Raw genomic sequence first — 19,467 nt, 5'->3', positions numbered from 1 at the left:
TAAGAACCACGGTTCAAAGATGTGTTCATGCAAAATGTAACAAAACTTCCCAAGATTTTGTCATTTCCAACTTTTGCTCTAAATATTTCAATTGTAATATTCTGTTTACATCCAGTTGGCTCTTCTGTGGCCACTTTTGGCCAGTTACGTTAACAACATTCGTGTTTGTTTTTTTTTATAACTGTATGACATCATTTCAGAATTTTTGTACAAAGGAGCAATTTCATGTAATATTCTCAGTTTCTGTAAGTTTCTGTTTATTTAATGGTTTACTGCACTCCAACGGAGCAAATGGATGGTGCAATTTAGATTTGAAGAGGTGGACATACCCTCTGCTGACCATGGAGAAGAATTATCTTTTAATTGAACAAGTGGAAGCTGCCTCTGCTGACAGTAGGAAGACTGTACTATTAAAAAATAGTATAATAACAAGGTAGTTAAGCACATTATGCGTTGCGTTTTTGGAGTGTCTCTCTTCGAGTGAGATTTAACAACCAAGGAAATCTTTTTTGAGCCGTCTCGTTCCGACAACGTAGTAGTTGGCGTTTGTCAAAGTTGTCAGTTGGCAGAAGAAGAGACATGACAGCAAAGATGATGACATACGTGGCAGAATCAAACAGAAAACTGCCACATTTGTTCACCGAGAAAGAAAAGCAGAGCACAATTGTTTTTTCTTACAAGACTACAGATGGAAAATTGATTCAAGAGAATGATCTGAAATGCAAAGACTATGAGAAATTGTAAAGGTATTATATATATATATATATATATATATATATATATATATATATATATATATATATATATATATATATATATATATATATATATATATATATATATATATGTATTTTTTTTGTTTTGTTTTTATGCTAGAGCATACAGAAGGCTTTGATACAGCCTCTCAACTGCAAAGAATGGTTGAAGAAATGGTAGTTATTACGCAAACGACCAGCAGGTGGCAGCAGAGTTTAAGAGCTCAACCAGGGCCATGTTGAAAAATAGCTATATTACTCACAATTCTAACCAGATTTGTGAATAATGATGAAACAGCTATATTCTAATACTAATTGCTGCAAAACGGAAACAGATAGAAATGTACTTTTTTTTTTCTTGATGAAAGAAGAGACTCATCTTTCTTTTGGTAGGTTCCATGTTTTTATAGCATATTTTCTTACCGTTTGTTCAATAAAGTGAACGTGGACCAGCGGCTGTGTCTGTCCTTGACCACCTGCGGGGGGATGACAATTCGTTACAATTAGCAACATTAAATTATCTTACATTGTCGCTATCATCCTAAAATAAAATGTCGTGTCATTTCGTCTATTTTAAGCTTTAAAGCCAAATCATCGCACACAATGGAAGACAAGGCAGCTGGTTGTTCACTTTTCCTTTTCAGTGGGCCGAGCAGACCAGATATCCCCGCAAGCTTCCTCAGGGGGTCTGGACAGTAGTGAAATCCACATCATGCCACTGACACGGACAAAATAGCCCCCTGCCCGAAAAAGGAAAGTAGTATTTCCAAGCCGGTGAGATGATGACCGCTGTGTGCTCAGTGTGCCTTCCAAGTGATTTTTTTCCCCCCAGTGCTGTGTCTGAGTTGAAATGTAAAGAAAAAAAAAAAGATGAAAGTGATGGGGGTGAAAGCAGCTGTGCTGCTTAATAAATAAAAACTTGCTTCTTCCCAGCTCAGCCGCATTAATATTCACACGGTGCAAGTTTCACCCGCATTGTATGAAACGCTTATGAGACTCATCAATAGAGGGGGCTGCCTTCAAGATTAAAAATATAGATTCACTTATTTTTCTTCCTAAATGTGAAGGTGGAATAATCCATCTGGATTATCTGGAATCTATGATTAATGTACTGTAAAGTGAACCCGCGCTGTATCGCGGTTCATCTTTTTTGAAGTGACCACTTTATGGGATTTTACGGAGACCAAAATTCACATTCGCTATTCGTTTTGAGAATAACAAATGAGTTGTGCATCAACTCCAATGGTACTTTGGCCAAGAAACACATCATAGTCAAACAAATGAATAATCCAATTTGATCAAAATTGTAAACTGAGTGCACTTATACTTAGGGATGTAACGATATCCAAACATCACAATACAATATCCCGATATGAAGGTCACAATACGATAATCATCACAATATTGTGGGGAGGTTGGAGATACATATACATATATATATATATATATATATACATATATATATATATATATATATATATATATATATATATATATATATATATATATAAGAAATATATATATATATATATATATATATATATATATATATATATATATATATATATATATATATAGAGAGAGATAGACCGATAATCGGCCGGGCCGATAATCGGGGCCGATATTTGACATATTGGTACATATCGGTATCGGTCTGTTTTATTAATCTGACGGCCGATATGAGCGATCCATTTAAAACTCCGTCTTTTCGCTTCGAATGCAGCCCAGAGCGTCTCTGTCTGTTATGGAGTCCAACTCCAGCAACGTAACGCCCATAGCAGCATTTGATTGGTTAGTCGTGCAAGAGCCAGAACCAATCAGTAGTGTATGCCGTGTATCACAGTAGCCGGTCACACACGCACCCACAACGCGAGACACATGCTTCGAAGGTAAGTTAAAAGAGAAGAGACTCCGCTGAACTTTTCACCATGATAAGCTAAACACATTGAATTATGTTGTGTATTAAATGCACTATATGAATGGAGCTGCATTGCCTTGCATTGAATCCCCGCTAGCTAACAGTGGTGTGTTCAGCTTAGCATGGAGGCTAACACCCAGTAGCTAATTCGCTACTTGAACTACTCGGGGAGGGAATCACACACATTTTCACTTAATTAAGTAAACAATGTTTGTTAGAAAGGTTCCAAATATTAACAGTTGTCATTATTATATTGTCTAGTTCCATGTTAAGAGTAGAGTAATGTCATTATATTTACCTCTCGTGACGCACAGATTGCATTCTGGGTCAGGTCCACTACTTGTTGCATAGCGGTTATTATGCAGTGAGATGCCACAGTGACACTAAATAGCGTTTAGTTACTTTATATTCTGTTTATTTGTCGCACTGGTTTGCCATTGTGTGCCTTAAGCTTCGACGTCGATTTGATTGACAGCTCGTTGTGCACCTCGTTAAAGTCCGCTCCGTAACAAATTAAGTGTCTCAAACACCGTTTAACTACACAAACGTGTTCTCTTCCGTATGTTTGGCATTAGTAGAGAAGTGCACTAAAGTATAGTGTGCATATTTGCTCGTTTTGTCTCTCTTTTCACGTCATGTCTGCCGTAAGTTGGGACATTATGCTCTCAATGGATGCCACTAATATGTAACATCTACGGCCGTAGTCGGCTGCAATTAATGTTCAGTGATGTAATTTCGTTACGTGCATCATACTTTGAATAATGAGCTCATGTTTGGTGTGTTGTATAACTTTCTCGTGTGTTAATAACTATTCATGTGGACAGCTAAGATAGTGCTTGTTCATGTGAATTAGCAATGTTGCAGCCCAGTTATTATTTAGACAAGTAAATCTGTGCCATTAAGTGATACAGTACAGTACAGTAGTGAGAGAATAGTGTGCCCATATACACACACGGGTCTATAAGTGTAAAACACATTAAACAGCAGAAAGTGGCAGCGGTCCACCGCAACAATGTCTGTTTAACCAAGTTATTCTCACTATTATTATAACCAAGTTATTTTACTCTACCTTTTTCTGCGTTGATTGGGGCATCCTAAGTGGCAGTAAACTACATGATGAAGTGTCTTTTGACAGTTCTCTTGTAGAGAGGAGTAGCATGATATTGCTGTTCTCGATTTAAGATCCTCAGCTTATCAAAACTGTCTATATGGTAACAATAACAATAATCATAATAAGGTCTACAAGAACTGTATGGTGTTCACTGTTCAGGGATGAATAGTTTTTCTCATGGAATTTTTTTTTTTTTGCTGTAGTAATAAGTAATGCCACAGCTGCACAGCAGCAGCATTTTGAATGACAGGGTTCCTCCTATTACTTCAAAATATAAAAATATAACATTTATAGAATAAAACTACAAGTATCCCAAATGCTATAAAAGGTAATGTCACATTGGCCCCACATTTAACTCCCCCCGCCACCAACGTCTTATTGCAGATAGAAGGATGTAAAATGAAAAATGCAGTGTGAGAATCCATTGTAAAGAACTGTTAGGGTTTGCATTATTCAAAAATTTGGTGCCAACATTTTAACTTTTACTGCAAATGAATATCGGCTTCAAATATCGGTTATCTGCCTCCTTGACGACCGATAATCGGAATCGGTATCGGCCCTGAAAAAAGCATATCGGTCTATCTCTAATATATATATATATATATATATATATATATATATATATATATATATATATATATATATATATAAAAGAAATATATATATATATATATATATATATATATATATATATTAGGGGTGTGAATTGCCTCGTACCTGACGATTCGATTCGTATCACGATTCACAGGTCACGATTTGATTCGATACCGATTAATCCCGATACGAATTTATAAGTCGGTTGTTGCGATTTTTTTTCATTCAAATTTAGAAAATACTAATCAGTAAGCTTGTAGAGTGTAAGATTTATATGAAAATGTATTATTTATTGATCTGAAATTTCAGTCTTATAGAGGTTGTAATCTGTTTCATGTTTGAACAGCATTAAAATAAAATATTAAGGCTTAATGTTCCGTTCATATAACATTCTTCCATGCTCAAGGTGTGAATCCTAAAAAAAAAAAAAAATCGATTTTGCCTATTATTGAATCGATTCGAGAATCGCGCGATGTAGTATCGCGATATATCGCCGAATCGATTTTTTTAACACCCCTAATATATATATATATATATATATATATATATATATATATATATATATATATATATATATATATATATATATATATATATAAGAAATATATATATATATATATATAAGAAATATATATATATATATAAGAAATATATATATATATAAGAAATATATATATATATATATATATATATATATATATATATATATATATATATATATATATATATATATAAGAAATATATATATATAAATATATATAGATAGAATTGGGCTTCAGTGGGACAGGATCTTTTTTGTTATTATTTTCATGTATTTTAGATTTTTTATGCAAATTAATTCCATGTAAATATTGACTTTAATGTGGAAATTCGACTTAAGTCGAAATTTGATTTACATCGCTAGTGTAGGAACGGAACTCTGACGCAAGTCCGGGACACCCTGATTTACCAAATTAATCGTGATTAATATTTTCTTCATAATCCAGAAGCCCTACTTATAATGTGCCAACATGTTGTGCAATGTGATGTCCAAAAATGCTCTAAAAAGCCTCAGCGAGAGAGAGCGAGAGAGAAAAAAAGTTTTTATGTGGTCTCTATTTTGCACCTTTTTTGGTTGATGAATGCAAGTCGACTGTATTTTCCGCTGGGGGAAAAAAAAAAGTGCCGCGTATCGAATAACAGTTGTGCATTTTTCTCAAGGACATTGATTGCGTCGCCACACATATTACCAGTAAATTCCATTTCAGACGTTTACCTTCTGAAATAAATCACGGCCCATGAGAACCAATTTGCACGCAGCAATTCATTTTATTGACATGGTAAAGAACAAGTGGCGCAATATTGTCCTTATCTCCCAAACACATTTCGTTTTTAAGGGAATTAAGACAAGAGAAAATGGCTGCATACATTTTTGAAGCTTGCTGCTGAAAGAAGCGAGGAGGAGGAGGAAGGGCTAAAAAAATAAAATAAAATAAAATAAAGCCCTGGAGACAAGCTGTTGTCCTTGGATACCGCCAGGAAAATAACAAATAACAAAATGATAAAAGCAATCCCGTGTCCCTGCCCATCTTTGCGCAAATGCTTGAATGTCATTAGAGACACAATAAATGACTGAGAGCCTTGAATACATAATGTCTGCCGATAGTACGGGAGGGAGGGCGGGCTGGGAGGGGAGGGACCTTCGCCAGCCGTTTATTAATTAGGGCCACGGGCTTTTAACACACTGACCAAAGAGAGGAATATATTATGGGGTGGCGGCGGCGCCTCCGGAGGAAAGGCTTGGAAACTGCGGCGGGCGCTAAAGACCATGAGTGAGTATTGGTGAGCTGCGGCTTTTGATGACGGGATGGAGGGCAAGTGCTGAAGGGCAAGTCCAACACAAGCAAGCAAGCAAGCAACTCGTAGTTCAAAAGTTGCCGGCTGACGTTCACCTTCCATCTCTGGCGCCTTTCAACTCTGTTGTTGTTGCTACTCATCAATATGAAGCCAGTGATACCTTGACTTGAGAGTCCATTATGTTCCACTATCAAGCTCTCAGCTCAGTTTACGCGTATCGCAAATTAGTTTGCCACATTGAAATGCCATTATCCTACTCCAGCCCCCCCTTTAAATTATATATATATATATATATGTATTAGGGGTGGGAACCCCTCTGTGTACCTCATGATACAGTACTATATGTGATTCAAGGCTCACTATAACGATTATCTCACGATATGACGATACCGCGATTATCGATATATTACTCAGGGAATAAATCCATGATAATCTACGATAAAACTAATCATAATCATAATAATAATAAATAAAATAAAATAAAATCAATAATAAAAAAATAAAGCATAATAAATAAAGAATAACAAATTAAAAAATGTACATTAATTCATATCAGAATAAAAATAGTATAAATATAAATACATAATATAATACATAAATATATAATATATATAAAAACATAAATAAAATAAAAATAAATAAAAACAAATACATAATACTAATAAATTAAAAGAAATTATATATAATAATAATGATAATAATCATAAATAAATGATCAGTTTGCCGTTAAAGTCCTTTCTTAGTCTTGTAATTGTTGTTTTATAGTTTGAGGTTTCACATTTGCAAAACTCATGCTTGACCTCTGAATACTGAATAACTGAAGTCGCTACAAACAAACTTTTGTTTTGCTGAAATTACCGATTGTTGACCCGAGTGAGGATACATTGTGAAGAAAGGGTCAGTTGTGGCGGTGGTTCAGCATTTGCAAATTCCCCTAGCCACGTCGAATATAAAACTATTACTTTGATGTCATCTTGTGGCCTTTTTGGAGCCAAGGAACTCCATTTAAGTGTGGAGAGATGGTTTGTTTTTGTTTTGTTTTTTTTAACATCAGGCATTAGTTTTGTCTTTAAGAAAAATTGCTTGGCCGCCATCATGTGGCATCTACAGGCAATTGCAAAACTTTGTGGGCACACGTCAGTCACGAGCAAAATTTTGATATTTCGGTAGTACCATTGTATTCTCCAAACTCTCCCCTGAAAATTTTAATGTAAGGTAATCAAACTGTGCTAACTAGCATTTACATTCCATTCACAGACAGCAGATGTTCTTACACAGCCAATACGTGCGCTAGTATAAATATTCATGTATATTCAAAAGCAGAACCTTGTAATACAGTCCCCGTGGGATGTGTGCGATTGCACTGGCTCATACCAAATGGGCCTTCAAATATGTTGATTATCTGACGGTGCATTAGATGCAAGGTGTCGATACTTTTCTGATTTTTGTTTGTGCTGTTCCAGACCACAATAAATAAATCAACAAGGAGGGTTTCGATTGTTATTCTCAGTCGTGTTCATTCAATTCACTGTATTGTTATGATTCCCACCAAGAAACTACGGTGTCAAAGAGGACGTTTTGTTTCCGTTGTAAGCTCACTGCCTCTTCGCCTCGTCGAAAGCTAAATGCAACGCCATTGAACTAATCGACATTTTGGCACAAGATTAAATTGGTTTTACGGGCGCTTTTGAGGCGCGGCGTCATAAAAAAAATTATCGCGGGTCGGCCCTCAAACTCATCATCATCATGCGCACAGGGTCCAAAAAGCTCTGATAAAAAATATATTTATATATTTGGTGCGCATTGTGTATGATTCCACTTGACTGCTCTGCTGCTTGTTAGGAATAAAACATTTAGGGAGCGCGCAGCTTCTTCTCAGCACAAAGGTTTTGACTACAGCGGCAACACTTGGGCGCCCCTCAGCGCATCCCGAGTTCAAACAAGGACCTCCCCTCCCCCAACTTGAATCAGCCATGCAGGCATCATCTCCCCAGGGAGGCCTGCTTTCTTTTACTGCCTTCTTTGAATTACATTTTTCCTCCCCCACCATCAAATTTGACAAAGAGCAAGCATGGTGGATGAGGAACAGCAGCAGCATGGGTGAGCGCCTGACACGCCTTTCCCTCAAAACGGGAAAACCAAACACTACAGTTGCAACTTTCCAAATGTCAACGCGACCAAAAAAAGTGAAGCTCAAACAACATAAATAACTTCAGATGTCAACTTTTATGGAGGACCAAAACTGCCAAAATTCAAAATAAATGACAAAGTAAAAATAAAATGGATATTAAAAAAATGTCATTCGAAAATATATCCAAAAAAATAAATATAAATGGAAATAAAAAGAGCAAAAAATAAATCAATAAATATATATATATATATATATATATATATATATATATATATATATATAATAGGGGTGTGAATTGCCTAGTACCTGACGATTCGATTCGTATCACGATTCACAGGTCACGATTCGATTCAATACCGATTAATCCCGATACGAATTTATAAGTCGATTGTTGCGATTTTTTTTCATTCAAATTTAGAAAATACTAATCAGTAAGCTTGTAGAGTGTAAGATTTATATGAAAATGTATTATTTATTTATCTGAAATTTCAGTCTTATAGAGGTTGTAATCTGTTTCATGTTTGAACAGCATTAAAATAAAATATTAAGGCTTAATGTTCCGTTCATATAACATTCTTCCATGCTCAAGGTGTGAATCCTAACCCGAAGTCAGACGTTTTGTTGAATATTTTTCCATTAAAAATGGAAGTTTAAAAATCGATTCACACACACACAAAAAAAAAAAAAAAAAGGCAATGATGATAAGACGTTGAATCGGTAAGACTACCGAATGAACAATTCTGAGTTCTTTAAAAAAAAAAAAAAATTAAATAATTAAATAAATAAATAAATAAATAAATAAATAAATAAATAAATAAATATACATTTGTATTTAATTTTTTAATTATATTTTTTCATATCCATTTTATTTTCACTTTTGTCATTTATTTATTTATTCATTTATTTGCGGAGTCATTGATTTATTTAGTCATTTATTTATACGGACATAAAAAAAATACAATTAAAAATGAAAAACAAATGTATATATACATATTTGCTCTTTTTTATTTCCATTTATATTTATTTTTTAGATATAATTTTGGAATTATATTTTTTTATATCCATTTTTATTTTCACTTTTAGTCATTTAAAATTCAAAAATTAAATACAAATATATATATATATATATATATATATATATATATATATATATATATATATATAGGGATTTTTTTTTAAATATAACATATAGGTCATGAAAACTGAACTGCATTGATTCGCTGCAATTTGATGTTAATGGGGGCAGGTCGGCCATGCTGGAGCTAAGTAGTAAGGAGTCGCAGGAGTCGGGTCGGGTCAGCGCCGCTGCTGGCCCTAGACGGGGAAGGCGAGCGTGACGTTGAGCGAGTCGTTGTGCTGCACCAGTGACATGTGCTAGTAGTGCAGCACCAGGTCCTTGAGCGAGGCGTACAGGTTGTACGGTTGTGTGTGTGTATATATATATATCGATTCAAACGATTTTCGATTAAAAATTATTTGATTGACAAATGATTTCTGCTTCAATTTACAGAAATGCACAACATTGTCATGATCTACTCCAGTCTGCTTTGCAAGACAAAATGACAAATAGAGACATTAAAGTGTATTTTTTTTGTTTTTGTTTCAACATTTGTTAATTTTGTATTGTAAGTGCCTTTTTCCACAAAAACAGCATGTGGGCTACAAAAAAAAATAATTAATAATAATAATAATTCTGTGGAACGCATCCCCAAAATAATAAATTTTGGTTGACTGTCGACCGCATTCTTCAGGCAGACGGACGTGTTGCTGATATATCGTCGCCATCTTCAACGTGTGATGATGCATGGCAGGATGAGTGAAATAAATCCTACCGACGGAATTAGACAAGCAGGTGCAAACGGCAGTCGGGGAGTAAAAATGAAGATGAAAGCGAGATGAGCATATTCGGGCAGGACGGCGCAAGATGAAGAAACACGATCCAGTGAGAGGCCCGTTTCAAATGATTCAATTCTGCGGAGAGGACATCCGTCATCTCGGGGCGACACAAAAAGCCGCTGACATTATCAAGTTGCCTCTTCGGAGGAGTTCTTCTTCAACAGGCAGCAGGCCACGTGTGACAGCCCGCCCCACAGGTGTCACGAGACATTTGGAAAAACAGAGTATTCCGCAGCATTGTTTTTTAGGTTTCATACAACATTTTGGTCTAAATATTGGGGAAAAATTGCCATCTGAGGAAAACCATTGCTAAATCGTATGATCTCATAAACAGCAGTTTGTACACAAGGGTGTGTATTGATCAATTACCTGTGGTGTCCCCCAGGGGTCAATTCTGGGACCTTGGTTGTTTTTATTGTACATTTATTTGTACAATTTTTCACAGATGATGAACAATAACTGGGTATTACGAGTAATTAGGAGTGTGGCAATATAATCACGATCAAAAATCGCGATAAATCGTGATACTTTTGTCTCCCGATAGATTACGATACGCCTACGCAAGTATCGCAATATTTGTAGTTAATTTTCAGCCGCAATCACGGCGCCATTGTTCATTACTTATTGAGCAATTATTTGGAGGGCCACTAGGGGGAGTACCTCATAAGAGTGGCAGAAATATGGACGCAATCTTCAGGCGAAGAAGACTCATGAGCTTAATTTGATTATTATTATTATTATTATTATTATTATTTATAATTATATATCATAATATATATTAATATTATATTTATATTCAAATTGTTTTATTATATTATTGATTAATATTATTTATGTATTAATTTATTTATTATTATTATTATTATTATTATTATTATTATTATTGTTGTTATTATTTATTTTATTTTTTATTTATAATTATATATCATAATATATATTAATATTATATTTATATTTAAATTGTTTTTGTTATTATATTATTGATTATTATTATTTATATATTACTATTATTATTACTATTATTACTATTACTATTATTATTATTATTATTATGTATAAAGAGTGCACCGATCGATCGGCTGGCCGATTCATCGGCCCTGATTTACATTATTTTGGAAGATCAGTGATCGGCCGATGCGTTAAAAATAAACCGATCTTTTCCACCAATCTCATCTCCCTCCTGAGAGGTCTGAAAAAAAAGTCAGCCACTGTCCTCTTCTGTTGAGATGACTAAAAGGATTTTCATTTTTATTTGCGAGAACTACTTCATGTGCAGTTAAAACAACTTATTTGTATTATTTTGCCGATATTGTTCAATGTTTTTCAAAAAAACGAGATTGGAAGACTGAAAGTATATGCTGCTCGTAATGAAAAAAATCGGTATCGGAAAAAATCGGGATCGGCAGGTCAGACTTTTTAAAAGATCGGGGATCGGTGATCAGCCGGAAAACTGAAGGGGTGCACCCCTAAATTTTTTTACTTTTACGATTATTTTTTCCGCATATTATCGTGGATTTATTGCCTGACTAATATATTGATGATTGCGGTATCATCATATCGTGAGATAATCGTTATCGTGAGCCTTATATCACATATAGTATCGTGCGGTGAGGTACCCAGAGGTTCCCACCTCTAACTAGTATTAGTGTCACTTTTTGGCATGAAATTAAACCTTACTGCCCTTATTAGGGATGTAACGATATCCAAACATCACGATACGATATCACAATATGAAGATCACGATATATAAAAAAAAAAAAAAGCTCATACTAAGAAAAAAAAAATACAATATTGTGCTTTTGTACATTATAGCAACGCATATTAAAAAAAAACGTACAATTTATTCTAATAACACTTCATATTGAGGTACCAACACATGGAGTTCCTCCACATATTGACTAGCGTGGATTTTAAACATAGAAGGGCCAAAACATGCCTAGTGAAAATTAAACTGCATTAAAAAAAAATAGCCACCAGAGGGTGCTAGCACTGCACAAATGGACTTGACATGACTTTTAATATCGTGACATGTTGACGACGATAGATTGTGGCAGTTTTAATATCGCGATATCACAATAATGCCATTATCATTACATCCCTAATAATTATGCTGGACTCGTAGCCTAACTAATAGGTATATTTTACACACTAGTAGGCTCCTAATCATGGATAACGGTTAAGAGTATGTCATGCACTAATACTTATATATTTTGCATCAAGGATTATGATATTGAATAATTACTACAACTACCGGTAAATACTTATACTTTTTTTTTTTTTTTTTATATATATATATATATATATATATATACTTTATTTTTCCTCAACAGTTTTCAAATATAACAATCAATAAGAACAAAACAAAACATACGCAAAAAATTTAAAAAAAAAATAAAAATAAAAATGAAAAGACGTAACAAGGGCTCTGGAATCATCCTAAATATTTAACCAGCTCAATCAGTTCACTTGTGTGATCTGTTTGTCCATTCTTTGTTGTTGCATAAACAATGTCCACATCATCCATTTTTCATGGCAAATTACTTCTTCCAGTCTTAACCTATGTGTGAGTAGTTCCATGTCGTATATCAGGCCCACTATTTTGAACCAGTCCTCAATGTCGGGGGTCCAGGGCTGAGCCACTTCTTTGTGATGGCCTTTTTACACGCAGCCATCATTATCTTAAGAAGGTACCCGTCTTCCTTTAATACAGAACCTGCTGACAAGCAGCCTAGATACAGTACCTCACATGAAAATATTATATTATAGCCCAGAATCCCCTTAATGGCATTACACACATTTTCCCAAAAAGACACCACCTTTGGGCATAGCCAAAACACATGTGCGTGGCCCACGTTGATTGCACCACATCGGCGCCAACATGGCTGCACTACCTTGAGACATTTATATTTAATTTTAGGTGTAATAAAAAACCTAATGATGTTCTTCCAGCAGTGCTCTCTCCACACACGAGAAGATGTTGTGGAGCCCTGTGTTTTTATAATACTTAACCATTCAGATTGTGTAATGTTAATTTGAAGTTCCTTCTCCCATCTCTGTTTGATGTACATAGTCTCCCCCCTACCCTCCATCTAGTTGCGTCACAGTGTGTATACAATCTTTTTGGGCCTCGAGGTGTCAGCCCCCGCAACGGTTAGAATAAATCCATGAGGCTCCAACCGTAACCTGTTTTTTATTTCCTTCTCGTAGTAGTCCCTCAACTGTAAATATCTAAAGAAGTCATGTTTACCCAAACTATACTTTTCTTGCATGTCTTGAAAATTCACAAGTACCCCCTTCTTCACAATAGTACATAGTGCAGTTATACCCCTTGGCATCCATTGTAGAAATGACTTATCGAAACTATTAGGGACAAACCGTTTATCATATGCTATCCACCTTAGTATACAAATATCATTTTCTACAGTTAATTTCTTAATCAACTTAAACCATAGTTCCAATGTAAAGCGTGTTACGGTACTCATAACTTTATCCTCATCCAGTTCCATCCTACCACCTGCAAGGAGGCTTTGAATGGTAAATACTTATACTTATATTATCATTATTATTATATTATTAAGACTCCTCGTAGGCCAAAAATGGCACTAGTCTAGAGGTGTAGGGGGGGGAACCATAAGAGATACAAAACAGTTCTACTATCACCCCTAGTCAATCGACTAGTGCTTTACATAAATGTGAGCAATTACTTGCAGCTTAAGGTCCATGTACTAGAACACCCCTTTCCTCACGAAGAAGAGAACTTGGGCACTAGTAGTAGGACATGTTGTAGCTTGTTAGTCTGGCAAAAAGATACTAATCGTTGGGCCTAGTCACATTACTAGTGGGGATGCAACGATACCGGCAATATCTTGATATTGCGATATTAAAACTGCCACAATATACCGTCGTCGTCATGGCATGATATTAAAAGCACATCTGGTGGCTATTTTATTTTATTTTTTTAAGCGCAGTTTAATTTTCACAAGGCATGTTTTGTCCCTTCTATGTTTCAAATCCACACTAATGGTCAGATGAAGGGGAACGGAATATGCTTGTGAAGCGAGTCTGAATAGTGAGGACATACACAGTACTAGTAAATGGACCTTACGTACCAGAAGGCCAAATCTACACGATGACGATGATGATGAAAAAGAAGAAGGTTTTGACGCGCTGAATTCAAGGTCCGCCGTAAGCTTTGATTATCAACTGCAAGCGACGTCGTGTCCATAGAATGTTTATTCGCCCGTCGACTTCAAAGCCTTGAGTGCATTCCGTCACCGCCGTTTCTTTTGGCCTCATCTCACTGTATTTTCAATCTTTTTTTTTTTTCTTTTTTTTTTTTAATGTGTGCGTGCGTTTGCGTGCGTGCGTGCGTTTGCGTGTGTGCGTTTGCGTGCGTTTGCGTGCGTGCGCGTGCAAATACGTATAAATTTATACTCATTCATTCACCTAAAGCCTTATAAATATCCCATTACCCTTCGCCTTAACCAGGTACTTCAGAATCTTGCCAGAGTCGTGAGGTTTAAATGGTCAGGAGACCAGAGAAAAGGTCAGAAAAAAAAGAAATAAAGAGAAAAGAAAGGAAAATCAAAGTGAAATCCAGCACCGACCAAACACTTCCTACCTTCCCCATGATTACAAAATCAAAGTCTTACGCCAACCCCGGAAGCCTCTAAATTCCAGCAAATTTGGCGAGATCTCAAGAGACCAGAGGAAAAACTAAAGAGAGGAAGGAGGGAAGGATCGATAAGGCAGAGAGAGATCCATAGAAGCCAGTACATCCAATCCATCAAAGTGAAGTCCAGCACCAACAAGACCCCTCCTACGTGGTTACAAAACCAGAGTCTTATGCCAACCCCAGAAACCTCATACTTCTAATAAATTAAGATCTCAAGTGACCAGAGGAAAAACTAAAGAGAGGAAGGAGGGAAGGATAGATAGAGCAAAGTGAGAACCACAGACACCAGCACCAACTGATTCAAGGGGCTGTGGGAGGGAGAGGCTATTTCTGTTGAGTTTCAGTAGATGCTGGTGCGACGGATCTGGCATGCATAAGGACCACCACCAAAGAAAGAAGCCGTCAACCGCGGTCCAGCAAAGCGAGCACTCCCCCCCCGAAATCCCCAGGCCGCGGCAGCACCAAGGCCACCCCCAAGCCACCCGAGCGGACACCGGTCGGCGAGCCGACCCAGACGCCCTGAACACCCCCGCCCCAGCCCCGGCCCACACCCCCGAGCCCAAGGCCGCAGAACGAGGCCCAGCGGGCCCCCACAGCGCCCCACCGGTCCCCAGCCCCCACCCCCCCACGACCCCCCCGCTGTATTTTCAATCTTATGAACGAATAAGCTTTTCCAATGATCACGCGCTTTAACAATATTCAATAAAGAAGTGCTGCATTCAAGGTCGAAGTGGGGGTGGGGAATTTATGAGAATTGGTGGAAAGTGAGAAGGATCTTGCTCTGGCATGAAAAGATTCCCTTGAATAGACAACACAAGAGAAGTCGGAGATTAACTCATTCACTGCCAGTCATTATAGAAAATTTTTACATTTCCAATACTCGCGTGATATTACATTCATTAATTATATATAAACCGAATCTACCAAATAACAGAATAGACTCCCTACTTTTTGTCCCGTCCCGTTCTTTTATAATTGACAGCAGAAAAATGTAGGTTTGCCAAAATACAGCCATTTCTCCCATGGACTCTGAAACTGTGTTTATTTCCTATAAAATGGGGCAATGATGTCATCTACCGGTGGTTGGGCATCAGTAAAGTTGTTTCCAAGTTTGATATTTACAGTGAAGCATGCTCAGATTCGCCCCCATTTAGCACCGCTCTAAAAAATACAATTGACAAGTATACTTGTCAAAGGCAGTGAATGAGTTAAAAGTAATATAATACAAAAAGATGTGATGTAAAAGCAAAAAAAAAAAAAAAAGGTGCGACTCAATAAGCTATTCGCAGAGGATTGGAACGAAGCCCTGCAGCGAATAGCGAAAATCCAACAAATAACACACCATCATCCTCAAAAAGAGGTTTGTAATTGCCTATGGGTTCCACAAGATGGTGGCAAAACTCAAATGGAGAGAATCATAAAGCATCTTATCTACCATGTACACAATCAGAAAACCAACAACAAACTTTACATGATATCAATCACACAAGGTACGGCATCATTTAAATCATCTTTAGGCATTTTTACACAGTAATAAATGTTGAAAAAGTAGACAACACAGGCTATTATTAGCAACGTCTAAAGAATAGCAAAAAATACTTTAAAATTCACTTTGGACCTCCAGAATCATAGGACAACTTTTGTTCCCCACTTCAGCTCATTTATTAGTAATATAATGAAAATGAGTGTCGTGAATTTATACTAGTTCACAAGACTACTTACAGTGCTGCCCTTAAATATTCTAAATGCAAACCAAAAATTTCAGGTAAAGGTAAAGGGCCACTGTTCTCCTAGTTAAGAAAAAAAAAACTTAGTCTGGAGCACTAGCAAGATTTAATGTGATAAAGAATACATAAAAAAAAAAAAAAAAAAAAAAGTAAACTAAATTTGTGACTAAACTGAGGTACAAACATCTTTTTTTTTTTTTTTTTTTAAGATCAAAACTGTTCTCATCACCTCTCAGCTTTTCTTCAAATTTGAAGCAGTAATAGTTGGAAATGGAAGGGGGGAGCACAACACAAAACAATTGTGTATTAATCTCTTAATTCGAGGGATATAGGCACATTAACTTCGATTAATTGAGATTACTCTCTCGGCTTTAAAACTATGTTCGAAAAAAATGTTACTGCTTTATGGAAAGCTGTTTCAGCAATTTGTTCAGTATAGTATAAGGAGGCTACTAGTACACGGCCATACTAGTACAGTAGTCGGTACTTGAAGTGCTACGAGTGCAGCTTCAATATGTTGATGGTGTATATGTCTGGGGGTGGGGGAAATGGAGAATTATGCCAAGTACGTTAAACGTGACAACACTTTGCTTGTAGGGAGTCGGGACCGATGTAATGGGTATGTGCAAAGTGAGGAAATAACACCCCACTCCTGGCAAAAATAATAATAATATATATGTCTTGCAACCCACGACGAATTGCGTCCAGTCACATTGGACGTCGCACGCCGGTCATCGCCGTCACGTTCCCGAATAAAATAAATTAAGCCACAAACGGATCCTTTCAAGTTGGAGAAAAGCGAGCGGCGTACAGCACAACAAACCAACAGATGACGATGTGAAACTGAGGACGTACCTGCTTGTCGTCCCGTGTTTTTCCACAATATTTCGATTTCTCGTTTTGTCTCTGTCGTTGCTTCAGGGGGCAGACATGTTGGATCAGTACATCGCTCGTCTATTTGCGGTTGGTCATCTCCACACTGCCATTGGCAGGTGAGGAGGAGTAACTGCAACTAATCATTCGCACGGCCACGGTTTTTGTATTAAATGTTATTTATTGTTAATTTATTAATTCATCTATTTTTTTTTAAATTTTTGTTGAGCTAAATGTATTCTATTGGTCCGCTGGATATTTGTAGTAATTACTTGCGCTCAGAAAGTTTACAAATACAAGTTGGAGTTTTTGCTGCGTGGCCACAGAAGCAAAACAAAAATAATGAAAAATGAATAATGGCTTGCTTTCTAATAATCTCCCTCCAGTGACCTGAACGAATCCAAATAATCCTGCAATTAAATCTCGCACATTTCCGTAATTAAAAAGCATGAACACGATGGCACCGGCTGGGGGATTTCCGGATCTAAAAAAAAATAAAAAAATTAAAAAAAATCAAACGTTGCCTCTGGTTGTGTCCGGTGTCGGAAGAAATGAGAAGAGCAAAATCCTCCGCTCATTCATTATGAATGCTTTTGTTTTGTTACTCTCCCTTCCATACGCTTTTTTTTCCGTACCATTTGTTCCACTTTTCGCCTGGATGGGGATTGCCTATGGGCATGAAAAGTGTTAAATAAATCATAACGTCTCCTCTGCTGAACTATGAGGCGTGTCAAATGGAATTTTTTTCTGCAGCCAAAAGAATCGTGATGTGCTTCAAATTCTTAATTGGCTTGCAAATGACCTTCTCCAGAGGTTAAGTCATCACATTTTTGTCATCAATCTTAAAATCAAGATCAAATTCATCATGGCGTAATAAGTGGAAATGTTTTATTAAAAACACCATTTGAACACGTTGACATTTCAATAGCTCACATTTGACATTTTTCAAGTTTTCTGCATGTGATTTTGTAACCTTAACATCAAAATAAGTCCTGCATTTCAATCAGGATTACAGTACACACACAAAAAAAAAAAAGACTGATGTGTGGAAAAAGTGACACCAAAATATTAATTAAAAAAAAAAAAAAAGTGAAAGAAATGAAATGTCAGAGTTCAACAATCACCGTGTCACAACAAGAATTCCGCAAAAATAAACGGTTATTCATTTAAAACTAAATCCGATGCAAAATTCACATTCATCTTTAATTTGAGGTAAAAAAAAAAAAAAAAAAACGATCACAATGACTGGCACCGATGAGGTTTGAATTTTTTTTTAAGGCATTTGACAACAGTTTAATAAATAATTATACATTATATAAAAAAAATAATAATAATAAAGCAGCATTAAAAGGTCATTCACAGGTCAGTTGATGAGGTTGGTCACGTTCTGCAAGGCGGCAGCACTCCGATTCAGGGAATGCTCGTGGGGGAATAATTCTCGCAAGAGGAATGACACGAGCATCTGAAAACAGAAAGAAAAACAAAAAAAGTTATACTACTGGGGCCAACCGATTAATTGGCCGCCGCTTATAATCGACCGATTATTGGCCTTCAAATGGCCAATTATTTTCCCCTTAAAAGGTTATCGAAGACATCATGAGTTTCCGACGCTGTGAAAGTACCCTGAATGCACCATTTTCCTTGCGTAGCATTAGCAACTAGCAAGCGTGTAGCGTATGCTATTCTGGTTGTTCTGTTGTCCCGAATCGTCCTTTCAGCTGTTTAATGACACAGCAGTTGGAGTTAACTGTAAAACTAAATACACGTTAAGAAGTAAGAAGTACTGTATATTTAAATACTAAACATGCTTCGTTTTTGAAACATCGCTAGCCTAAGGCGAACAGGAAGTTTGCAAATGCTAACAAGAAGTTAGCATCGATTGGTGGAGTGTTCAAATAACGAATATTCACACACAAATCTTGTGGGAACACATACCCGAAGATGAGATAAC

At 36.3% G+C, this 19,467-nt stretch overlaps 2 protein-coding genes across 3 annotated transcripts in view; both read right to left on the bottom strand.

Annotated features, from left to right (window-relative positions):
* Positions 1 to 17,638, bottom strand: part of mrpl11 (mitochondrial ribosomal protein L11) — a 97,616-nt gene extending 79,978 nt beyond the window's left edge. The window contains exons 1-2 of one of the 2 annotated variants that reach the window (XM_077532124.1): positions 17,499 to 17,638; positions 1,179 to 1,231 (exon numbers count right to left, since the gene is read on the bottom strand). The gene's annotated coding sequence lies outside the window, so the exon portion shown is untranslated. The remainder of the gene's footprint in view (positions 1 to 1,178; positions 1,232 to 17,498) is intronic. The other variant, XM_077532125.1, reaches the window with a different exon arrangement.
* A 752-nt stretch (positions 17,639 to 18,390) lies between these two features.
* LOC144026282 (uncharacterized) overlaps positions 18,391 to 19,467 on the bottom strand; it is a 36,744-nt gene continuing 35,667 nt past the window's right edge. The window contains exon 18 of the mRNA XM_077532868.1: positions 18,391 to 18,978. Coding sequence (XP_077388994.1) covers positions 18,880 to 18,978 — 99 coding nt within the window. The 3' untranslated portion in view covers positions 18,391 to 18,879. The remainder of the gene's footprint in view (positions 18,979 to 19,467) is intronic.

This window comes from Festucalex cinctus, chromosome 9, assembly GCF_051991245.1.
Source record: "Festucalex cinctus isolate MCC-2025b chromosome 9, RoL_Fcin_1.0, whole genome shotgun sequence".
NCBI classification, from domain to species: Eukaryota; Metazoa; Chordata; class Actinopteri; order Syngnathiformes; family Syngnathidae; genus Festucalex; species Festucalex cinctus.
The sequence above is the reverse complement of the archived record's forward strand: the minus strand, read 5'-3'. Positions and strand labels throughout refer to the sequence as shown.